This window comes from Sebastes umbrosus, chromosome 7 (assembly GCF_015220745.1).
Source record: "Sebastes umbrosus isolate fSebUmb1 chromosome 7, fSebUmb1.pri, whole genome shotgun sequence".
Classification (NCBI taxonomy): Eukaryota; Metazoa; Chordata; class Actinopteri; order Perciformes; family Sebastidae; genus Sebastes; species Sebastes umbrosus.
In genome coordinates this window covers 17576937-17597900 of record NC_051275.1, presented here as the reverse complement: position 1 = coordinate 17597900, position 20964 = coordinate 17576937, and the positions used below count along the sequence as shown (strand labels likewise).

Here is a 20964-nt window from a genome sequence, read left to right as displayed (position 1 = left end):
GAGCAAGCGCGAGCCAGACGCTGATTTTCGTTGACTTAACGGCCGCAAGGTGCCGCTGTTAACAAGCATTTATGAAAGTTACAAATAGTCCCTTTAAGATAAAAAAGGACACTTTATGTATTCACTTTGTAAATAAAGAAGACCCCTGACCCTCTATTATTGAGCTGCTGGCGCTCTGCCTGTGCACCTCCCCTTGTACACTCACACTGTGAAGGTTTTCTGAAAGTGTTTTTCTGACATCGTATGTCAATGTTTGTATTCTCTGTATGTCATATTTATGTACATTGGTCATGATGTTTAACAGATTTTTCTATTTCTGTGGGATCGCTGAACATTATACACTGAACATATATAAATAAAGATGAAGGAAGATCCTTATAATGGAGTTGATTTATCACAAGCTGGCTGGTGTAATCCTGGGTGTCTATGATGCTGTGTGTGGAGAGAGAGAGAGAGAGAGAGGTAGAGAGAGACTTAGAGACAGATCAACGCACTGAATAAGCAGTCACTCCAGGAGTCACACTGTTATCCATCACGTCTATATTTTTTTTCCCAGGACAAATAGATGTGAGCAGTGTGCACATATTGACAGATGCGAGTATTTGGAGAAAGCCTTGTGAGACAAGCTGATTGATTTTTTGAGGGTGGATATCAGTTTGTTGGTCCGCTGGAGAGAAACAAGTGGTAAGTTGATAAGCGCGCATATTTGTTGTCTTAGATTATGTTATTGTTATTTTTTTTGGGGGGGACAAAAAGAGTCAGGAGGAGGAGGTATATAGCAATGAAAGATGGGTTTGAAATGAACCCACATTTGATCATAATTATTTTTTTTATTGGCTGAATTTGAGCGCACAGTCCCTTTATAATCGAATCGTGCCATTTAGTAGGATTTCACCCACATTTTTCAGTGAAATTAATTTATGTTTGCAATATTTAGGCTCGTTAACTTGCATAGAGGCCATTTACAAGGCTGCTTGTTGTTTATCAGTGCTATATAGCATTAAGGGTGTGTCTGCTACACTGATGTGATCACTAAAACCTCCACTGGTTGCGCGGCAAAAAACAATATGTTTGCTTATTATTTGCAAAAATGCGCATCCGAGCAGTCTCCAATTCACTTTTCTCTGACTGTTATCGTTAATCCCTGTGACAGTAAATCCAAATATCAGATGTCGTGCGTGATGTCACTGCTGTTGTTATAATTAGGCTATAAACACTGACTGAAAGGGAAAATGTGATGGCTGGGTTTCCTGCTCCATCTCCATCAGATGATCCACAGGTTGAGAGACGCACAAGCTCAGTGGATGGATGCGCAGATCGGATGTTGAAATACAGGTTTATTGTGAGTGTGTGACATAGTATCATGTAGTCTGGGCGTCTACGTGATACTGGAGAGGTTTCCAGCGCGTTATTGAGGTTGCTCTTTGTTGTCGGAGCGCAACTTACGCAGGTAACAAAAGGCAGCCGAATTCACGACCACTTTTCCCCTATAGCTGATGGATTTAATCAGAAATGGATGTGTGGATATTCATCCTAGAAACCGACTGAAGTCTTACCGACTAATTGTGACGGTAAAGCTGCTCGCCACACCCCACACTGCTCCTCTTTAACTCCGGTTATCTTTGTCATATTAACTCGTTTCTCAGTCGGCGCCAGAACATTTCCAGCTGGAGACAGTTACCATGGAGATAAACTGGACACTATGGAACAACGCACATTGTTGTCATGGTGATGCAACATCATCATGATGGCAGATATAGGGGGACCCAAGTTGTTGTTTTTTTCCCCACAAATGTTATATGGAGACCTGTGGGGTGACCTATTTAGCTGCCCTATACATATAATTATTAAATCATGTTTATAATAAAGTAATTTTCGATATGGTAATATGTAATATGGTAAGGTAATTTGGCAGTAATACCAAATAAATTTCAAATAAGTTACTTGCTAATTATCAACTAATTACCATGACATTTGTGAACCTGTAAAATGAAGTGAAATTTCTTAAAAAGCTCCCTGAATCATTACATTAGCTACCAGGTTACATTTTTGTAGACAATAAGTCACACAATGGTGAGATTTGTGCCTGATCAGAAGTGTCTTCTATTAGTTTTGGTTTTCTACCTCCGATGAAGAGCAGCGCACAGCCACTTCTCAAGCCTAAGGGCCCTATTTTAACCATTATATGCTTTTTCAGCATATGATTATTAAATCATGTTTATAATAAAGTAATTTTGGATAATTTTTGAGGTAAATATTGAGGTAATTTGGCAGTAATACCAAAGAAATTTCAAATAGGTTACTTGCTAAGTATCACCTAATTACCATGAAATTTGTGAACCTGTAAAATGAAGTGTTACCTTTATTTCAAATTGAGTTTTGTCCTTGAAAAAGGCTGTACAGGTGTTATGGTGTGATTGGACACCCAGTGTTTTGAGTCTGACTGATTGCTTGGCCTTTAACTCCAGACTATCTTTGGTTCCTCCAGAATCAGTGGAGCCACTTAACCCTGAACACGCACTGTCACACTGGAACAACGCACATTGTTGTCATGGTGATAAACATCATTATGATGGCAGATATAGTAGGGAACCAAGTTGTTGTTTTTTTCCCCACAGAGGCTATGGAGACCTGTGGGGTGACCTATTTAGCTGCCCTACATTTGTATATTCATGTTGAACAATGGTAAATGCCTTTTGCATTGATACTGGGACTTTTTGTATTTCATTTGTTTAAATACTTAGAAGCCTTAAAGGTCAAAGGTCACCAAACGGATGTCCTGCATACCCACAAAAGGGGTAGAGTGAAATGGGGAGAGTTGGCGCAATGATGCCAATCAACCTCACATTTTAAAACCTTCCAATTAAAGCTCCAGTAGGCAAAAAGGTTTTGGCATCATTGGGTAAAGATTCCATGATAATCTTTCAGCATATTGTGAGTCAAGTGTTCCGAGAGATAACTACACTTCTGCACCTCCTCATGGCTCTGTTTTCAGGCTTTACAAAAATCTAGCTATCTAGTTTGTCCAGTCTGGGAAATCTTGCAGATGCCATTATAGGAACACTGGAGGACGCAGAGGCACATGATTTTTTTCAGATTACCTGTCTCGTGCACTACTGTCAGGATATAGTGACCGTTTTATAAAAATATCTATTTTAAATCATATTTGTTCCATTTCTACCCACTTCAGCTTAAACGGTGCAGTGTGTAGGATCTAGCGACATCTAGCTGTGAGGTTGCAGATTGCAACCAACTGAAACTTCTTCTGTGTGCAAAGTGTGTAGGAGAACTACGGTGGCCAACATGAAAACGCGAATGGCCCTATCTACAGCCAGTGGTTGCGTCTGAAATTCCATACTGCTATTAAGTACGCTAAAACATATGTGAGATATTTTAGTATGTCCGTATCCTTAGTATGAAACCAATAGTATGCAAATTGCATGCCAATTTCGTTGAAACATTACAGTATGCTATCCTGGACACTACGGAGGCATAAATATCCCACAATGCAATGCAGTAGTGACGACAACGGACGTTGACGGACAGCTCTGTAACATCGATAACACTTCAATAACACTTTCACTTTGCTAGGCGTAATATATATTTTAAATTAATTCTGAATTTGATTCTCACAAACCGTCGTTTTGGTCACATGAGGTTGGCACGGGTTACCATGGTTACACTTCTCCAACCGGCAAGGAGGCTCTCAGGAAGTGACGACGTAAATTACTGCTCAGTGCGTCCGAAAAGATACATATTACTGTTTATTCACACAAAAGTATGTTGATCGATAGTACACATATTGAGTATGTAGTATAGTATGCAGTTTTAGACGAAGCCAGTGTTCAGTTTGTCCATCCTGGGCTACTGTAGAAACATGGCAACCCGCTCCGTGAAGAGGACTCGCTCCGTATGTAGATATAAATGGCTGATTCTAAAGTAACTAAAACACAACGATTCTTATTTACACGTGATTATACATTAAAGAAAACATACTTATTAATATTATATTACATGTCTGCCAATAGATCCCCCTAATTGCTACACACTGTTCCTTTAAAGAAGGACACACATAAGCACACACAAACATCCAACCAAACTGGTATATATTCTCTCAGAGACGCACACAGATTTAGAAAAGGCATTATTTCACGTGAAGTTGCACCTCCCAGAGTTACAGCAACCAAACAGTGAAACATACACAGCAAGCCAGGGAGATTAAAGGATGACAATATCATTTCAAATACCATTTAATCTCTGTGTCATTGTGCACAGGATCCTGAGCACAGCAAGGACACCATCAGAGTGTTTGGTGGGGTGTGGTCTCATGTAAAAACACATTCATAATGGAAACTGTAGGCAGGCTTTTGAATTTTTTTCTTTCATGACCTTGTCCACTTTTTCCATAATTCATCAGTCAAATTGTAATTTTAGATATTTATTTTACTAAAGTTGTCTGAGACTCAAACATATGCCAAATGATGTCAAAGGTTAGATCAATATTTTTCCACTTCTCAGTGACTGTTGAGCACTCAGCAGCCTTTATGGTCTCACTGCTCCCATTATGGTTATGTTGTCTTTTTGATCACGCTCCTGTTTCCCGCTCTCCCTCTTCACATTTGCCTCAGCTCATTTCCTGACCTTTCTTTTTAATGCTCCGTGTGTTTCATACTGGAAATGCCACTATCATACAACAGACCGCCCTCTCTCCTCAGACGGTGTCTCCTCTGCGTGCCCTTCGCCTGCACTCGCCCGCTAAACAATGTCTGTCCCTGTCTGCTGCTCGTCTCCCGTTCTCGCTGTCTTTCAGCCTGCCCTTTCCTTGTCCCCACATTACAGAAAACAGCCTATTTCCTTGTCCTCCCCAAACAGATACAGTCAACCTGCCTGGCCCTTTCTTGTCCTGTCCTCACAGACAAAGGGGAGACTCTGGAACTTGATATTGCGAAACAATAGTGCAGATAAGGTGGGGTTAAGGAAATCTGGAGAGGCAGCTGCAGGTTATGATACCTGGGGAGAGAAAGGCTGGCGTTGAATAGCTGCTTGATACATTACATTTGGCAGTGCCATGCTGCCAAACGCAATAAAGGATTCTCAAGGGAACAAACATGTGACACTGACCCACTAACCCACTAAAAAGAGGTTCATATTGCAACCTAACAAGAGATATATTGTTTACTGTGATCTCATCGGTTTATGTTATGGGTTGAAAATACTGTTTGGACCTGAAAGCTGCAATAAGCACTGTCAATAATCAATGCAGAACTTGTTTTGGTAACACTTCATTTTACAGGTCCGCAAATTTCATGGTAATTAGGAGATAATTAGCAAGTCAGAAGTCAAATTTCTTTTGAATTACTGCCAAATTACCCCAATATTTACCTCAAAATTTATAAAAAATTACTTTGTTTGGCTGTCTTGACTTGGGACTTGACTCTGGACTTTTATTATTATTATTTTATATCTATTATAAATATTATTTAATAATTATATTCCGATATTTCCCAATAAGCAGTAATAAATAGCTGGTAAAATATTTAATACATTTCCAGGAAAATAATATAAAGTGAATTGATATGCTTTATTTCCATATCTGCTGGTAAATAGATGATAATTATCAAATAACCTCTTTGAAATTTCTTAAAAAGCTCCCTGAATCATAACATTATAGCTACCAGGTTACATTTGTGTAGACAATAAGTCACACAATGGTGAGATTTGTGTCTGATCAGAAATGTCTTCTATTAGTTTTGGTTTTCTACCTCCGATGAAGAGCAGCGCACAGCCGCTTCTCAAGCCTAAGGGCCCTATTTTAACCATTATATGCTATTTTAGCATATAATTATGAAATCATGTTTATAATAAAGTAATTTTGGATAATTTTTTAGGTAAATATTGGGGTAATTTAGCAGTAATACCAAAGAAATTTCAAATAGGTTACTTGCTAATTATCACCTAATTACCATGAAATTTGTGAACCTGTAAAATTAAGTGTTCAAATTGAGTTTTGTCCTTAAAAAAGGCTGTACAGGTGTTGTGGTGTGAATGGACACCCAGTGTTTTTGAGTCTGACTGATTGCTTGGCCTTTAACCCCAGACTATCTTTGGTTCCTCCAGAATCAGTGGAGCCACTTAACACTCACTGTCACATCTCTGCCATTAACAAGTGTAATAGGGCATCAGGTATTCTGCCTTTCCATTAGCCTCACATTGAAAGACCTATCTTTACACTGCCAGCATAGGAGAGCATCCGGCTGAACATACATTAATCCATATTTTCTCTTGCTAAATAAAGAGTCAGGGGGGTTGGAGGATGTTATTTCAGAACATTTTGCAAATGGCTAATAGCTGCCTGAAGTTTTCCCATTATTAGTGTAAAGCTTTTTTACTTTTGGTGGAACATTTGTTGTTGCTCATTGAAAAAAAGCGATATGGGATAGTTAGCTAATGGAGAGCTTATCCCAGCGGGCCACATCTTTCAAGTTAGACTGCATTTTCATCTGTCCATCTACCTTTCCCATTTATCACATATCCTCTCAGATATAAAGAGATGTTCACACCACTTGAGCTGATGTGATGATTGAAAAATGAGGGAATCAGTCAGTCAGTGAAAATGTGTGGCTTGCAGAATTCTAAAGCAGCACTGATTCTTGTGTATTGTGAGCAAAAACAAGTCATGTTATGTTTATTCAATCAAGCATACTGTTTGATAGAATAAACATAGATGACCTGCTTATCGTGTTTGCTCTAACTACTGTGTTAAAATGTTTTCCACTTCAGGACAGGTCTCCAGTCTATCACAGGACTGACACAGCAGACATTCATGCTCACATCTACAGGCAACCTTGACCGTTAATGTTGGTTGTGTGACATAACAAGATAAAATGATATGTAAATAAAAATTAGTAATTTGTTATAATGAGAAAATGTGATAATAACTTGATAAAATATGCATTTTTATAACGTCGTTATTACGAGAGCAACATTTTTTCTGTTGTGTTGGCAGCAATACACTGCCGGGAACACCTGCCTTAGCGTGAACAATTTTCCCGCCTCATTTGAGCTGTATCAGTGTTTATTAATGTGCCTGAAGTGATGTACAGTTTGGGGCCAGCAATCATTACCTCTGATGTCTCTTTTAAGATGCACAGGTGTGATAGACATGCCATCAAAGACTATATTGTCATATCTGATGATCCATATCTGGGTTTGGTTTTAACTGGACTGTAGAATAACACGTAGGCTACACTGTGGCATTAAAAAGACCTTGAGAAAAAAAACTTCAAAGGTTTCAGTCTTGACTGTGTAGTTACATCTGAAATGAGAATCCTCACTGGAGGAAGAAATTCTCTTTTGTCTCTACTATTCATAAATGTTAAAGGACTTAAGTAATTTAGTATATATACATATATGGAGAAGAGTACTGCAAACCTAGAAACAAGAGAGCTTGTTAGTAAAGCATGTGTCAAAATGTCAGTGTAAAAACAACAAAAAAGGAAAAATCATTGCACTTCCACTCAAAAATATCAAAATATATTAACATAACATTAACATATTAAATTATAAAACTAGTCTGTCAGAGGTCACATAGGGTTGATTTTAATTTTAAGAGTAGATGTCATTAGTCTAATGGATGCCATAGGCTTTTCGTTCCTCTGCTGTCATCTTGTGTCACATTATTTCATTAATGTCCTTGTTACCAGTGTGCTGCTCAGATCTCACAAATCAAACATATGAAGCACCAACACACAAACAGCAACTGGGCAGGACTGCTGCAGTCGGTACCTCTGCTAATGACTATAATGAGCTCTGCTCATTTAAGTGCACTATGGTATGTAGGTCATCTGCCACGGATACAGTTGTGAAGAGACAAACAGCCAAATGGGTGGAATGGCATAAAGCCATGTAGGCAGACAGGTAGACAGCCAGACAGCACTGTCAAACAAGAGTGGTAAAGCCTGAGTTAAATATAACTGTTGGACTCTTGAAGGCTTGATACAGATCATAGACTCTATATAAAGATGGACAACATGTCTCCACTTCGTCTCACAAAAGTGAAGCCAAAATATCCCGGTTACAGGAGCTGCCATCTTGAGATTTTGACGTAATTTGGAGCCGGAGTCTGCGCAGTAGTGATCGGGGGGCTGGAGCTGTCGATGGTCCCACCCACACACCCGCCCGAGCCAATCACGAGCCAATCATGAGCCGAGCACGGCCGCAGCTTTCTGGCATGAGCCAGCTAGCTGCTACGTTAGCACCACGGGAGCTGTTTGGCTAGAAAGACACAAACTAACCATAATATATCTAGAACTACATTTATGAATTAATTGACAGCTGTCAATCATGACGTCTCAGCCCTTTTTATAGCATCAAATAACGAATTAAAACCAAACTTATCGGAAACAAAACACTTGAACATTCGTCAGCGTGATAAGAACTACCTAAAATGACAGAAACTATCTTTTGAAAAAAAATTATTTTACATGTACTGTGACTTTTTAGTTTGGCCCATGTCCCATCCACTAACATGGAGGGTGCGGGTTTATGACCTATACTGCAGCCAGCCACCAGGGGGCGGTCGAGAGGTTTTGGCTTCACTTTTGAGGAACTGTCATGTCATCCATCTTTATATACAGTCTATGATCCATGTGTATGGAGAATACATGTTGTACTGCAGACTTGTCACTTTCTATTATTTCACTATGGAGCTTTGACATGCTTCATCAAATGTTTTGCTGTCAAATCTTGTACCTGTCTGTGTTCGCCTATATTGAACCACTCAACTCTCAATACTCCCTGTTAGGGGCGGGGTATACTCAATCAGAACTAATTTGTAAGATTTGTTGTCCGTCCACGTATGGATAATGCGTCAAACGGCCCCACCAGAAGGCGGAGTGAAAAGCCGGCTGTCAAAGAGAGCAGATGTAAAGGTTGATGTACTGTATAATAAATAGGCTACATCACCAGACACTCACACATCCTCTGAAGAATTTGGAGGGGAATTAGACCACTAATATTGATTTTTGACTTGCTGTTGCCACCAAGTCTGCATTTGTCCGATTGTAAATTCAGAATGAGAAAGCAGTAGATTACCTGACTTTTCAAACCTGTCTTTGAGGGAGTTTTTTTAAAAAAAAAAATGTTTAAATGTGAGGACTAGCTTTACTTGTTCTATCTACACTATGTTTCTTCTGTTCAGATGTAGTGCTTTTTACGTGCCTTAACAAAACCGTAAAACTTAAATCACAGTTTAGTTCCCAGGAGCAGATATATTAAGGGGGAAGTAGGGGATTTTGTTTTGGCTGTGCACATTTTGTAGATAAGTTAGTAATAAAAAAATTGACCTGATGATGCTGTTCACCAAAATAATTAGGGTCCATCATCTAAGAACCTGTACCGAAATTCATGGTAACCATCCAATAGTTCTCAAGACATGTCACCAAAAAACCCAAATATCAGAGGATCACCAAAGTCTTTAGGATTTATGCTTAAGGCACCATGCATCTGTACAAAGCTGCATGGCAATCTATGCAGAAGTGGCTGAGATACCCCTGGAGCCATGCTCCAGAATGGCTATAAGAACGTATCTGGGCGACATTACAGTTCTTCCAAAATGCATTTGACCATGCAAAATAGTGGAACATGAACACATTTTGTAGGAGACACAGTCGGCATTGAATAGCCTACGTGAAAATAGGCCAAGGTTGTGTGATGTCCACAGGGAGGAAAGAGTCATCTCTGCCAGGAAAAGAGAACATGCTCTGAACATGGATCGTTATGCAAGATAAAAACTATATCCGTAGGCCTTTTACATCAGTTAAACTCCAGGGGTTTGGTTATAGCCGGCGCTGTGTGATGCGACTCCCCTTTTACACACCATTTACTGCACTGTGCGTGCGCTAGTGTTGTGTATATAAACTGCATGTGGATGTTCAATATGTGCTGGAGTAGTGTAGTTTACTAAATCTCTCTCACTGTATTTGTTTTTGTCTTTCTTTCATTCTCTCCCCTCCCTCTTTTTTTTTACTCCTTGTCAACAGTTGTCATGGAAACTATTTTGCTCTTCCTCTCTTCACTCCTGGTGTGTGTGGCTGGTAAGTCCCCCCCTACTCACTAAACACACACACATCCATGCATACAAACACACATGCATGCACACTCCAATTGTCCATAGGGAGGCAGTGTCGGGGCAGGGAGTGATGTTACATGAAAAGCCACTCGCTGGGTGTGGGCTTGTAGCAAAACATCAATTACTGCTTTAAGGCTTTGTGTTTGGGTTTCACAGACTGGCTGTGTCACTGACTGTGTGTGCGTGAGGTCTGTTTATAGTGTATGATTAAATGTGAAACACATGCTCTCACACACACAAATAGATGATGTAGTGCAGTGCTGTGAGCTGCTTTTTTTTATAACACTTAGAGTTTGTGTGAGGTAAAACATAGATATAGAGAGATAGTGTTGAAGTATTTTTCACTCATGGTCTCCTACCGTTCCTAATTTCCTGTTTCCACTATCTCCTTTATCCTTTCACCCTCTGACTCAAAACCACTTCCCCTCTTCGCTGCCTCTCAGCTGTAGCCGACCCCAGTGCGCAGGGTGAGTACACTTGATGTAATCTCTAATGGGGTCACACTCAGTCCTAGCGGCCACATAGGTGGGTCTATTGGTTTCCAGATCAAATCCGACACTTATGGATTGCTCCACCACAGCGAACAGTGGCAGATATATGGATTAAGACCGAGAATGACCGGACCCAAGTGTGTGTAAAATCAATGCTGAAGAGATGAGAGTGATTGTTTGGGAGGAATGAGAGGTTATAAGGAATCTGTATGAATACATAACTAAATGTGAATAATAGAGTGGTGCAGGAATGAGTCCTAAAACCCAGAAATGAGTTTGCATTTCTGCACTTCCAGTTCCCTTTTCTGGAAGTCAAGGGTTTTTTAGTTAGATTCCTGAAATAAGGTCTGTGGTTAACACAAGCTTAAGAGATTTTAACAATTTATTTATAAAATATGTCAGTAAATATCCCCACTCGTGAATTTTGAAACCTTTATGTGTCTTAAAAAAGACCGTTGCTAACAAGTGGCTAAATGAGACTACTAAACATCATCACACCCCATGTGGTCATATCAAAAAACATAGTGGGCTTTGAAGTTGATAATTACATGAAGAGGAAAGAGAGGGATTTTGTTATAAAATACAAACAAAAATATTTTTTTTACACATATTTTCAATGCGTTCTCATCCCAACTTATCATATACTGACGCTTTGTCAGACCGTCACTCTTTTCGGTCGCAGTAAACACGTGATTAATGTTGTGAATTAAATAAAAACGCTTATGTTCAAGCAGTAAAAACACTATAGTTAGGTTCAGGAAAAAACAACATATGGGCTTAAAACTACTACGTTTAAGTGAAAATGACACTGAACGTTGTGAACATGGGACAAGAAACGAACAGCTGATTATAACGTGACGCACGGGACACGAACAGAAGTCTCCTGGATGAAAGCTTTGTGTTTGTTGGACCCATCCACCTCCCCTCCAGCCCGCTCGGTGTGTCTCTTTTTGCTCTTAAAACAACGTCAACACACTTCCGGAAGACTTTCCCTGAGCGTTTAATATTGACGTGCATTGTAGTTAATGGAAAGACTGGTGCATTTTGTACCGACTCCAAAGAGTGCCTTAAGCGTCAGTATCTAATGCCGACGGCCAAGGCAAAGTGACTGTATTTGATGCCCTGGGAATGGGAACGGGCTGATATTTTGCATGTAACGTGAGATAAATGAATAATTAACACAGTGATGCAATTTAGAAAAAGTATTTTACATCTCACTGTGTCTTTAATTGTGTTTTGAGCAACACTGATAAAATCTTAACACCTTGGTTCTAAATGTGGTTTCTATCACATTTTACAGATGGCGAGAAAAAAGTTGTAAACCCATTTGTTTATGGTAAGTTTAGAGAAATCTGTGTTTTCTGTAAGCACCTGTTTACACATAAAAAAAAAAAACCTTTTTGCTATGAATGACACATTGATTAAATGTCTTTCTCCTTCTCCTGTGTCTCTCATTCTGTTATCAACTTCCTCTGTAGACTATGAGAGCCTGAGGATTGGGGGATTGGCACTTGCCGTGGTGCTGTTCACAATGGGCATTCTTCTCATCCTTAGTAAGTTAACCTCTGTGTGTGTGTGTGTATGATTTTATTATGTGTACATGAACTCAATGTAATCAAGTGTTACAATCAAATAAAACATGATTAATAATAAATGAATGAATCATTTTCATCTAACTAAACAGACCTCTGGTCGACACAGCTGATGAGTTCTTATATTTGTAGGTCGACGATGCCGCTGCAGTATCAACCAGAAGCCCAGGTATGTCAGTGTGCCTCTCTGATTGAAAAAAAAAACAAAAGAAAGATTTGCTTTCGTAACGACATTTTACATGATTTGGTTACCATGACAACCTGTGGATCCTCTCCTCAGGGCCCCCGGAGACGAGGAGGCGCAGGAAGAGAACCTGATTGTCTCCAAGGGTGAGAAGCACATTTTAACTCTCTGTCAGCTACTCTCACCTCTGGCTCACCCCATGACACACATCCATAATTGAGTTTCCCTTTGGGAGTGTCCATAGCACAGGGGAGGAGGAGGAGGTTGAGGGGAGAGTGGCGGGGGGGGTAATTCACTCTGTGTCCATGTGTTCGCACATGTTGAACTGTACTGTATCTGTGTGTGAGAGAGAACATACAAGTTATATGAACTTTAAAGGAGACATATCATGCTCATTTTCAGCTTCATACTTGTATTTTGGGTTTCTACTAGAACATGTTTACATGTATAAATGTTAAAAAACACTTTTCTCATACTGTCTGTCTGAATATACCTGTACTGTAAATGCTGAAAAGCTCCATTTTAGTGCCTGTCTCTTTAAGACCCCCTCCTGAAAAGGCCCAGTCTGCTCTGATTGGCTTGTGAGAAAAATATGGTGCACCTTTGTAAAGGTAGTTCTCACGCTGTGGGCGATATATTCTAATGAGCCTGCATGTGACATAGGAAGGGGAGTCAAATCTGATTGGCTTGTTGAATCACATGTTTTCTGATCTAGGTAGCCCACAACAAACTGACTGGGTTATCTTATTTCACAGTTTGTGGGTTGTTTGGCACTCCAGATACACAAATGTATGTGCACAAGCACAGTATACAGTATATCCCCTTTAAAATGACTGTTGACCTTTCTCCAAGGCATAACATAAGTTTGATTTCATACCTTCCCTCAAGAAAGTATAGACATCAACCGACAAAGACTTTACATTTTAGTCAACATTAGGTTATCATACCGTTTTATTGTAGTTTCAAGCATGGACTGTTTTAAAATCCCTCCCCGTGGTTGCACTTCAGGATGCTCCAACATCTGTGATTTCCCAGTTGCCATTCTTTTAAACGAAAGAAACAATCAAATACGTGATCATTTTCACAACATGTTTTTCCTGTTATTTTATCCCTGGGTTTGATCTTCTTTCTTGCATATTCCCTGATGTCTGAGCTATTGTCTGCATACCAAGTGTTACGTGAAGGAAGGAGCTTATGTAACAAACTGTTTCAATAGAAGAGAATAGTAGAGAAAGTTAAGTATTCAGATCCTTTGCTCATGGAAAATTTGCAATAATACAGTAAAAAAATATATTTCACTCCAAGTCAACAACTTGTATTTAAGTAAATGTACTTACTGGTAGATGGTGAGAAACAAAGCTCATAGTATCCTTTAGAAAAATGTCAGCAATACACAATCACATGTGAGTGAATGACTGAGTAAAGGAGAGAGAGAAGGACTGAAATATTTAGGAGGAAATGTGGGCAAGTTTAATGTTTTGCATTCAACTAATTCGTCGTCCTTGACCTCTTTCAGCTGCGGTGGCTGCCAAAGAGACTCCAGCAGAGAACTGAGGCAACTCCACTGGACCGAGCTGCCTTCTGAAATCAGTTTTATTTGATATTAACTAAGCCACTACAACAGTGAAGGAATGGATGATTATTATAATATGACAGGTTAAGAGTGGGAGGTATACGTTTAGAGGTGTAATATGTACATAAATGTTGTGCCCTGAAGACAAACACTTAACTCGTTGTGCTCCGTTGTGACCGTGCCCGTCCCTCAGTGCTCTCGTCCGTCCCTGTGCCTTCCTGTGACAGTCTCTCACTCCAGTTCTTTGTCTTAGCCGGTAGCACCTTGAACAAAAGATTGTCTCTGAAGCCCTAGAAGAAAAAGAAGAAGAAGAAGAATTAGAAGAAGAAGAAGAAGAAGAAGAAGAAGAAGTGTTAATGTTGTGTAGTCTGCTGTTCTTTGTTTTGTACTTCTATCTATCGCCTTTAGGTTTTAGAATCTGTCAATTTGTTGTTTATTTTGTCAATCTTCCTGGATAATGTTTGTCACATTTGGATTATAACACATATGCATATATACTGTATACATATATAAGTATATACTATATATAAATACAGATAGTTTACAGATACAGTCCTTAATTTAGGTCTACGTTTGAATGGTTGGGTGTGTATATAGGCTATATGTGTGTGCATATCCTGTATGATTGCGTATATATCACAAGTGCATGTGTATCTCTACATGTAAATGTGATGAGCCTTATATAAGACAATCTCCACTGCCACAGCTCTCTGACTGAGCACAGGAACGGTTTTCAGATATCTGCACGAGCTCCTCCACCGCGGTGTTTTACCATCTATTATAGTGGAGGGAGCTCCTGTGTCAGCTGTCTCACTGCCTTCTTCTCCACACATCCGCTCCACCGCTAAGTCACTGGCTCCACCAGGATTAATACTCTCCAGCAGACTATGATTATAGTTTCCCCATACACACTTGTGTACTAGTGCCACAAATCTATGAAGTCTTTCTTTTCTCTTTCTTGTCTGTTTATGAAATTGCTTTCTCTGATGCCATCACGCTTCGAGTGGCCGTACATTTCTGAAAAAGAGAGACAATGTTTGGGATCTGAGTTTGAGTGGAGTTAAATTTTAAATTGACATTATGTATGTGCAAGACTACATTAATAGTAGCCTATAAGTCAAATCATAGCGAGAGAACAAATGAACAATCTTTCACCAATCTCAAGTCTGAGTGTTTTAAAGGCAACCGCTGTACAAGTATAAATGCTGTGTTCATTTTAAGCATGAGGCCTTTGTTGTGTAGCCACCTGTTGCTGTGCTTTTGGCATAAATAAATAAAAGTATGTCTGAACACACCTGTTTTTGTGTTCATTTAGACAAAGACCAGATTTTAGTGGAGATATTAATCATCTTTCTTTCAGAATTCTCTTCATAGAAAATCAGATTTCACAAGCAACCCTCTAACAGTAGTTGATCATTCCCTGTCAATGTCAGTCAAGGTTGTAGACTGCTACTTGGTGCTATGAAACTATATCAGAGAATGTGTTCCTCGCCAGCAGAGCCAGTATTGTACCGCTCATTCATGCTGTGACTCCAAAGGTTGGCAGATAAACTCTTTATTGGCATCAGAGTACAAACTTTATGAGACTCTACTGAAATATGGCTGTGGGCGTGGAGAAGTGTGTGTGTGTGTGTGTGTGTGTGTGTGTGTGTGTGTGTGTGTGTGTGTGTGTGTTACAGGGTGGATCTGTGGGGTGGGAGTTTGGTCTGCACCTACCCCCTAGCACAGACGCACACACACACCTGGGCAGAGGTTATACAGCAGCTTCAGCAACTCAGGTGAGTAATAACTTGCTTTTTCCTAAACAAATATTAAATTTTATGTGCAGGTTGTGAAAATAAATCTGTTGTGTGCACTTCAGATGCCTATAAATTGGTATAAACTGTTACTGTAGGGTCGGACCAAGTTCCTCTTGAGTTAATCCATGTTTTGGAGGTGTAAATTCATGTCTAGAATGCCTATTTGTATGTAAAATAGAAATTATTGGTATTCTCGCAATGAAAAGTTAAACTTTTCTTAACCAAGTTGCTCCATTATTTAATGAGGCAGAATATAAAAGCACATAAGGTCATATGTGTTGTGAAAGTTGGTTTAGAGTTGTCAGTTTTCTTGTTAATTACACCCAATTGAAGAAATCTAATAACAGTGATGCATTGCTGCGTATTAATTCTGCATTATCAGGCAGGCTATACTCGTCCTCGCCCCGTCTATAACTTCTATCAATCTGTGCAAGGTTCAAGGTTAATGAATGTCGGAGTTGTAATATATTAATCAGTAACTGTCCCTCTATGCCCTTATGCTCAGTGGTGCATTGAAAAAGGCCCAGACACAATAAATGAAAGCACCGAAGTCCACAATTCACAGTGGCGTGCTCGAACAAAACGGAGACGGCGGGGGAAATTTTTAGTCTGTTAATCTGTGTAAGTTAATGATTATAGGTCAGGAGATGTAGATCAAACGACAAGCTTGTGTGTATGTGTGTAAAGGATGGAGAGAGAAAAGGTGGTGGGGGGGAGAGGATCGATATCGCCATTAGCCTCTTAAAGTTCTCAGTGAAGAGCAATGCATTCACTTTGCTCCTAAGTCTGCAGCAGGGGAACCCACTGAGGCAATTTGTCAGGACATATAGAGTTTCCAAGCTTTCAACTACCTCTCATCTAAAGTGAATAAGCCCATTTAAACGAGCCTCTACAAGTCTCAAATCTAATTAAAATGGAGAGACTATTGAAAACAAATCCACACAAATCTTCCTGCCTGCAAACAACAGTTTCCAGATACCGGACTTGATTGAGAATGCTTTTATTGTCATTATATAAAAACAAGATTAAAAACAGCAGACGTGCATGGATCACCAGCTGCCGGCTGCTGTCATCACCGGCCTTTTGTTAACTGTTTGCATTATGTCCCTCCAGTTTTGTCGACCGAACACACAAACAGACGAGGCGTCATGTCTTCTCCAGGTACGTCACGTAGCACCGGAACTGCTGATTATGCACGAACAGGAGTGCCACTTTAAAGAGGACGTATTATGCTTATTTTCTGTTTCACTTATAATTACATCACAGAAACTAAAGACACTGTGACCTCTGTTTCACTGTAACTTTAAAGAGGATCTATTATTCTTTATATTTAGGTGCATACTTGAATTTGGGTTTCTACTAGAACATGTTTACATGATTTAATGTTCAAAAAACGCTTTACTTTTCTCATACCGGCTGTGCTGTGCCCCCCGAAAAGCCAAGTCTGCTCTGATTGGTCAGCTGGCACTCTGTTGTGATTGGTCAGCCGAACCAAACTATTCGGACTCCACTCCAGCTCCACTCTAACAAGCTTTGTTTGAGGGCGTGCCAAACTAGCCGCTAGGCAAAATGTGTTACTTGGTGACATCACCACGTTACGGAAGAAAAGGCGGGACTTCAAGCAAGGCATTTCAGGCAGTTCAGGAGCAGTGTTTCTGTGGGGGAGAGTAACTGGTGTAGACATTTTACGTGCACAAAAAATGATATAACACACTAAAGGAAAGGGAAAAAGCACAAAAGCATAATAGGTCCCCTTTAACGCGACACCATTTACGTTACATAATATGTGCAAGGTCACAGCCGTTCTAGCTTTCTCATTCTGAGTCAGAACCACTAATAACAACAATGTGTAAATCATATAACTGGGCAAAGCATGGTTGACTTATTAACTGCTTGGTGTCCTGCAGCCTCACAGTTCAGGCTCACCTTCTCATTACAGCATTCTGCCGCAGCTAATCATGTTCACCAAATCTGTACTGCTTGTGGTGCTGCACATAATAGGGTGACATGTTAAGTTAGAAGACCACCCAGAATTAACGTGCCCCTGTGGAGGGAGAAAAAACATATTACAATGTTGGGTGTTGATAACAGATAACATTTCCATTATTTGTGGGAACATTTTTTTTTTAATGTATTTAACCTTTATTAACGAGACAAGTCATTTAGAACAAATTCTTATTTACGTTGGTGGCCTGGCAAAAGGCAAAGTAGTTCAAAATCTGATTTCTAGCCTCTAAAACTACCCCAAAATAGCATGTGTGGAAAAACACCTTAAGGGAATGGACCAATGCTGATTATGACCTATTTTCTTAACTTCCACAGAGTTAAACAGCAAGTTGTTCTGTCAGTGGTGTCTAAATCAGAGCAAAATCACTTCAATGTTACTACAAGAGAAGGGAATCAATGAAATGTATTTAATGTGTAAAAAAAATAATGTTTCTGTAGAATTGCTGTATGTTTCTAATGGATTTCTACCCACATCCATTGTCTGTCTATCCCCAGGTGCAGCCATCGACTATGATGCAGACTTTGTATACGGTATGTAGCTTTGAAAGTGTATCTGAAATAGTTTAAATATTTAACTTCTGCCAGTGCTCTAAAAAAAGAGAATGTGCAAAGCATGCACAGGATAAAGAGAGTTTCTGCCAGCACATGTTGATGTTAGATAGGAAAATAGACTGAGAGATAGAGGAACAAATAGGTGAAAGGAAAACGGAAAAAGAGAACCAGAGAGGAAAGCAAAGGGGAGACTACGACAGGGTAAAAATGAGAGAGAAATAAGGGTTAAGTTGATAATTGCCTTAAGTGACAGTGATGGTGTGATGACGTTGTTCTATGTGAATCTGTAGACTACCATACACTACGTGTTGGAGGTCTGGTCTTCGCCGGGGTCATCGTCTTCCTCTCCATCATTCTGTTGGCAGGTAGGTCAACAGCTATATCCTCTGTGTGTGTGTAGCCTACTTCCATGTGAATTTGAAGAGTCTGATACAGAGAGTGAAAACAGAGATAGAAGAAGAGCTGAGGTGTGTGCTTCTATTATGCAGCATGTTGCTGGACAGACTGGCTGAACACAATGAAAAGTGCCTCTAAACACATTTTCATTGTGTAATGGGGGATGAAATGTATCTCTTGCTTCAATCCTACAGCTCTGTTTCCGTCAGGGTTGTTATCAGAGCAGCTCTGTTGAAAGAAAATCACAATAGTTTTGAGCTTTGGGAAGAACTAATCTCTCATTTTTCCTCTAAAGGCAACAAGATCACCAACTGTGGCAAATCCAAGGTAAGGGAAATCAAATAGGCCTATGGCTTTATGGCGACATCTGCTGGCCAGACAAATAGTTTAGAGAAATCCCAAAGAGTTTTAATTTCTGCATACTTTCAGGTTAAATGTGACAGTTGATGTTAACATGAGATGAAATGAAAAATTAATTAATAAATAAATATAGATAGATAAAATGACAACTCCTTTTTTATTGTCTCCAGCCAAAACCTTCTGAAGAGGTCTAAACTGAACAGAGCCAGCCAGGAACCGAGGAGAGTGCTGCGATGTGCTATAATGCTGTTATGTGTGTAAGGATGTGAGGCTTTTCTACTAATAAAATGTGCGTAACCTTGATGTGCTTATATTTGTTTGACATCACTGCTGCCACCTGGACCACCAGGGATCTGAATTATTTTGCAAATCAACACAAATAAATAAATAAAATAAATAAAATAAATAAAATAAATAAAATAAATAAAATAAATAAAATAAATAAATAAAATAAAAAATAAATAATAAAACATAAAATAAATAAATAACTAAATAAATAAGCTTAGTAGGCCCTCTTTCTGTAGTATCTGTAGTATTAAAGATAACACCTGATTTTTCCTCTAATATTCAAGATTAAAGAGAGCTTAATATGATTTTGCATTAAGGACTTATTTGATTTGTTGACCAAAATGTGACAATATTAATGTAAAAAAAAAAAAAAAAATCAGTAAAATACTAATTACAAAAAAAAAGATTAAAGAGAGCTTTATTTTGTAATTTTCTCTGACAACAAAATCACAGTTGCACCTCCAATCAGGCGACAAGTCATTTAGAGATATAAAAATAACAACATAAAGCATTAAATACAAAATAAAAAGACAAAAAAAAAATACCAAAATATATAATATAAAATAACAAGAAGTATATAAAAGTACCAAAATATACAATACAAAATAATATAAAAGTGCTCAATGAACAATAACAAATCTGACAAGAGAGACAGCCACAATTAAAAGTTAAGAGGTAAAAGGAAATACTTTCAGGTAGAGATAACAATATAAATATCCAAATGCTGTTGTGGAACCACGTGATCATGCTTCCAGTACAAAAGATACAAAAGAAGTGCTCCTATCAGGAGCATAATGTTCCTACCAGGAGCATAATGTTCCTACCAGGTGCATAATGCTCCACCTTAATGAGACTTTACATAATGTTTCCTCCCTCCTTTTGTTCTCTTTGACTAAGTGCACTACCTCGTGTTTGAGTTGCTGTAATGAGGCTACTGCACCCATTTCCATTTAACACACTTGATTTGCATGTTAGTCATGTTCCCGTCTCTTTTGCAGAGCTATTGGATATAAAAAATATCCACCAATAAATCTAAGAAAATAAAACATAACAAAAAATAAATGAATAATATACAGTACAGGATAAGGCAAAAAAAACACTGGGCTTATCTGAAGCCTCCACCTATAGACACAAGATTAATATAAAGAAATAATATGACTACATAATAGTGGTAATTAGGACAAGATATATACAATAACAATAACAATACAGTAAATATATATATAAAAAAAGACAAGTGTGTGTGTGTTGCGTGGAAGTGTATGGTTAGTGTTTGTGAGGAGGATATTGATTTAAATATATATAAAGACTTCTGGGTAACCAAACAACATTGTGAGCCAATAAAAAAACATAAAAACAGATACATCAGAGTCAGAATCAGAAAGGTGTTTATTGCCAGGTGTAAGAGGTATACACTAGGAATTTTCTTTGGCTTTGTTGGTGCAAGACAAACAGTATAATAACAAAGAAATAGATAAAACGTTAGAATAAAATAAGAATAAAAATGTACAATTTACAATTTACAAGGACAACATGGGGAAAAATAAATGACCAAACAGCAATTAAATGACCCTTTAAGCGACTTTTGAAACA

General features: G+C 38.9%; 1 protein-coding gene across 1 annotated transcript; it reads left to right on the top strand.

Moving 5' to 3' along the window:
- Positions 1–470: 470 nt before the first annotated feature.
- Positions 471–15263, top strand: fxyd6 (FXYD domain containing ion transport regulator 6). Its single transcript, XM_037774883.1, has 8 exons — positions 471–684; positions 10041–10094; positions 10573–10596; positions 11921–11956; positions 12099–12173; positions 12345–12381; positions 12493–12542; positions 13913–15263. The coding sequence occupies exons 2-8, from the start codon at positions 10046–10048 to the stop codon at positions 13948–13950; spliced, it is 309 nt and encodes a 102-aa protein (XP_037630811.1). The 5' UTR covers positions 471–684; positions 10041–10045; the 3' UTR covers positions 13951–15263.
- Positions 15264–20964: the final 5701 nt, after the last annotated feature.

Excerpts from the sequence above, each read along its gene's own strand:
- fxyd6 (XM_037774883.1), top strand. The coding sequence starts at position 10,046 with ATGGAAACTATTTTGCTCTTCCTCTCTTCACTCCTGGTGTGTGTGGCT. Across the intron at positions 11,957-12,098 it reads TGTAAACCCATTTGTTTATG|ACTATGAGAGCCTGAGGATT; the intron begins GTAAGTTTAGAG and ends CTTCCTCTGTAG. Across the intron at positions 12,174-12,344 it reads GGGCATTCTTCTCATCCTTA|GTCGACGATGCCGCTGCAGT; the intron begins GTAAGTTAACCT and ends TTATATTTGTAG.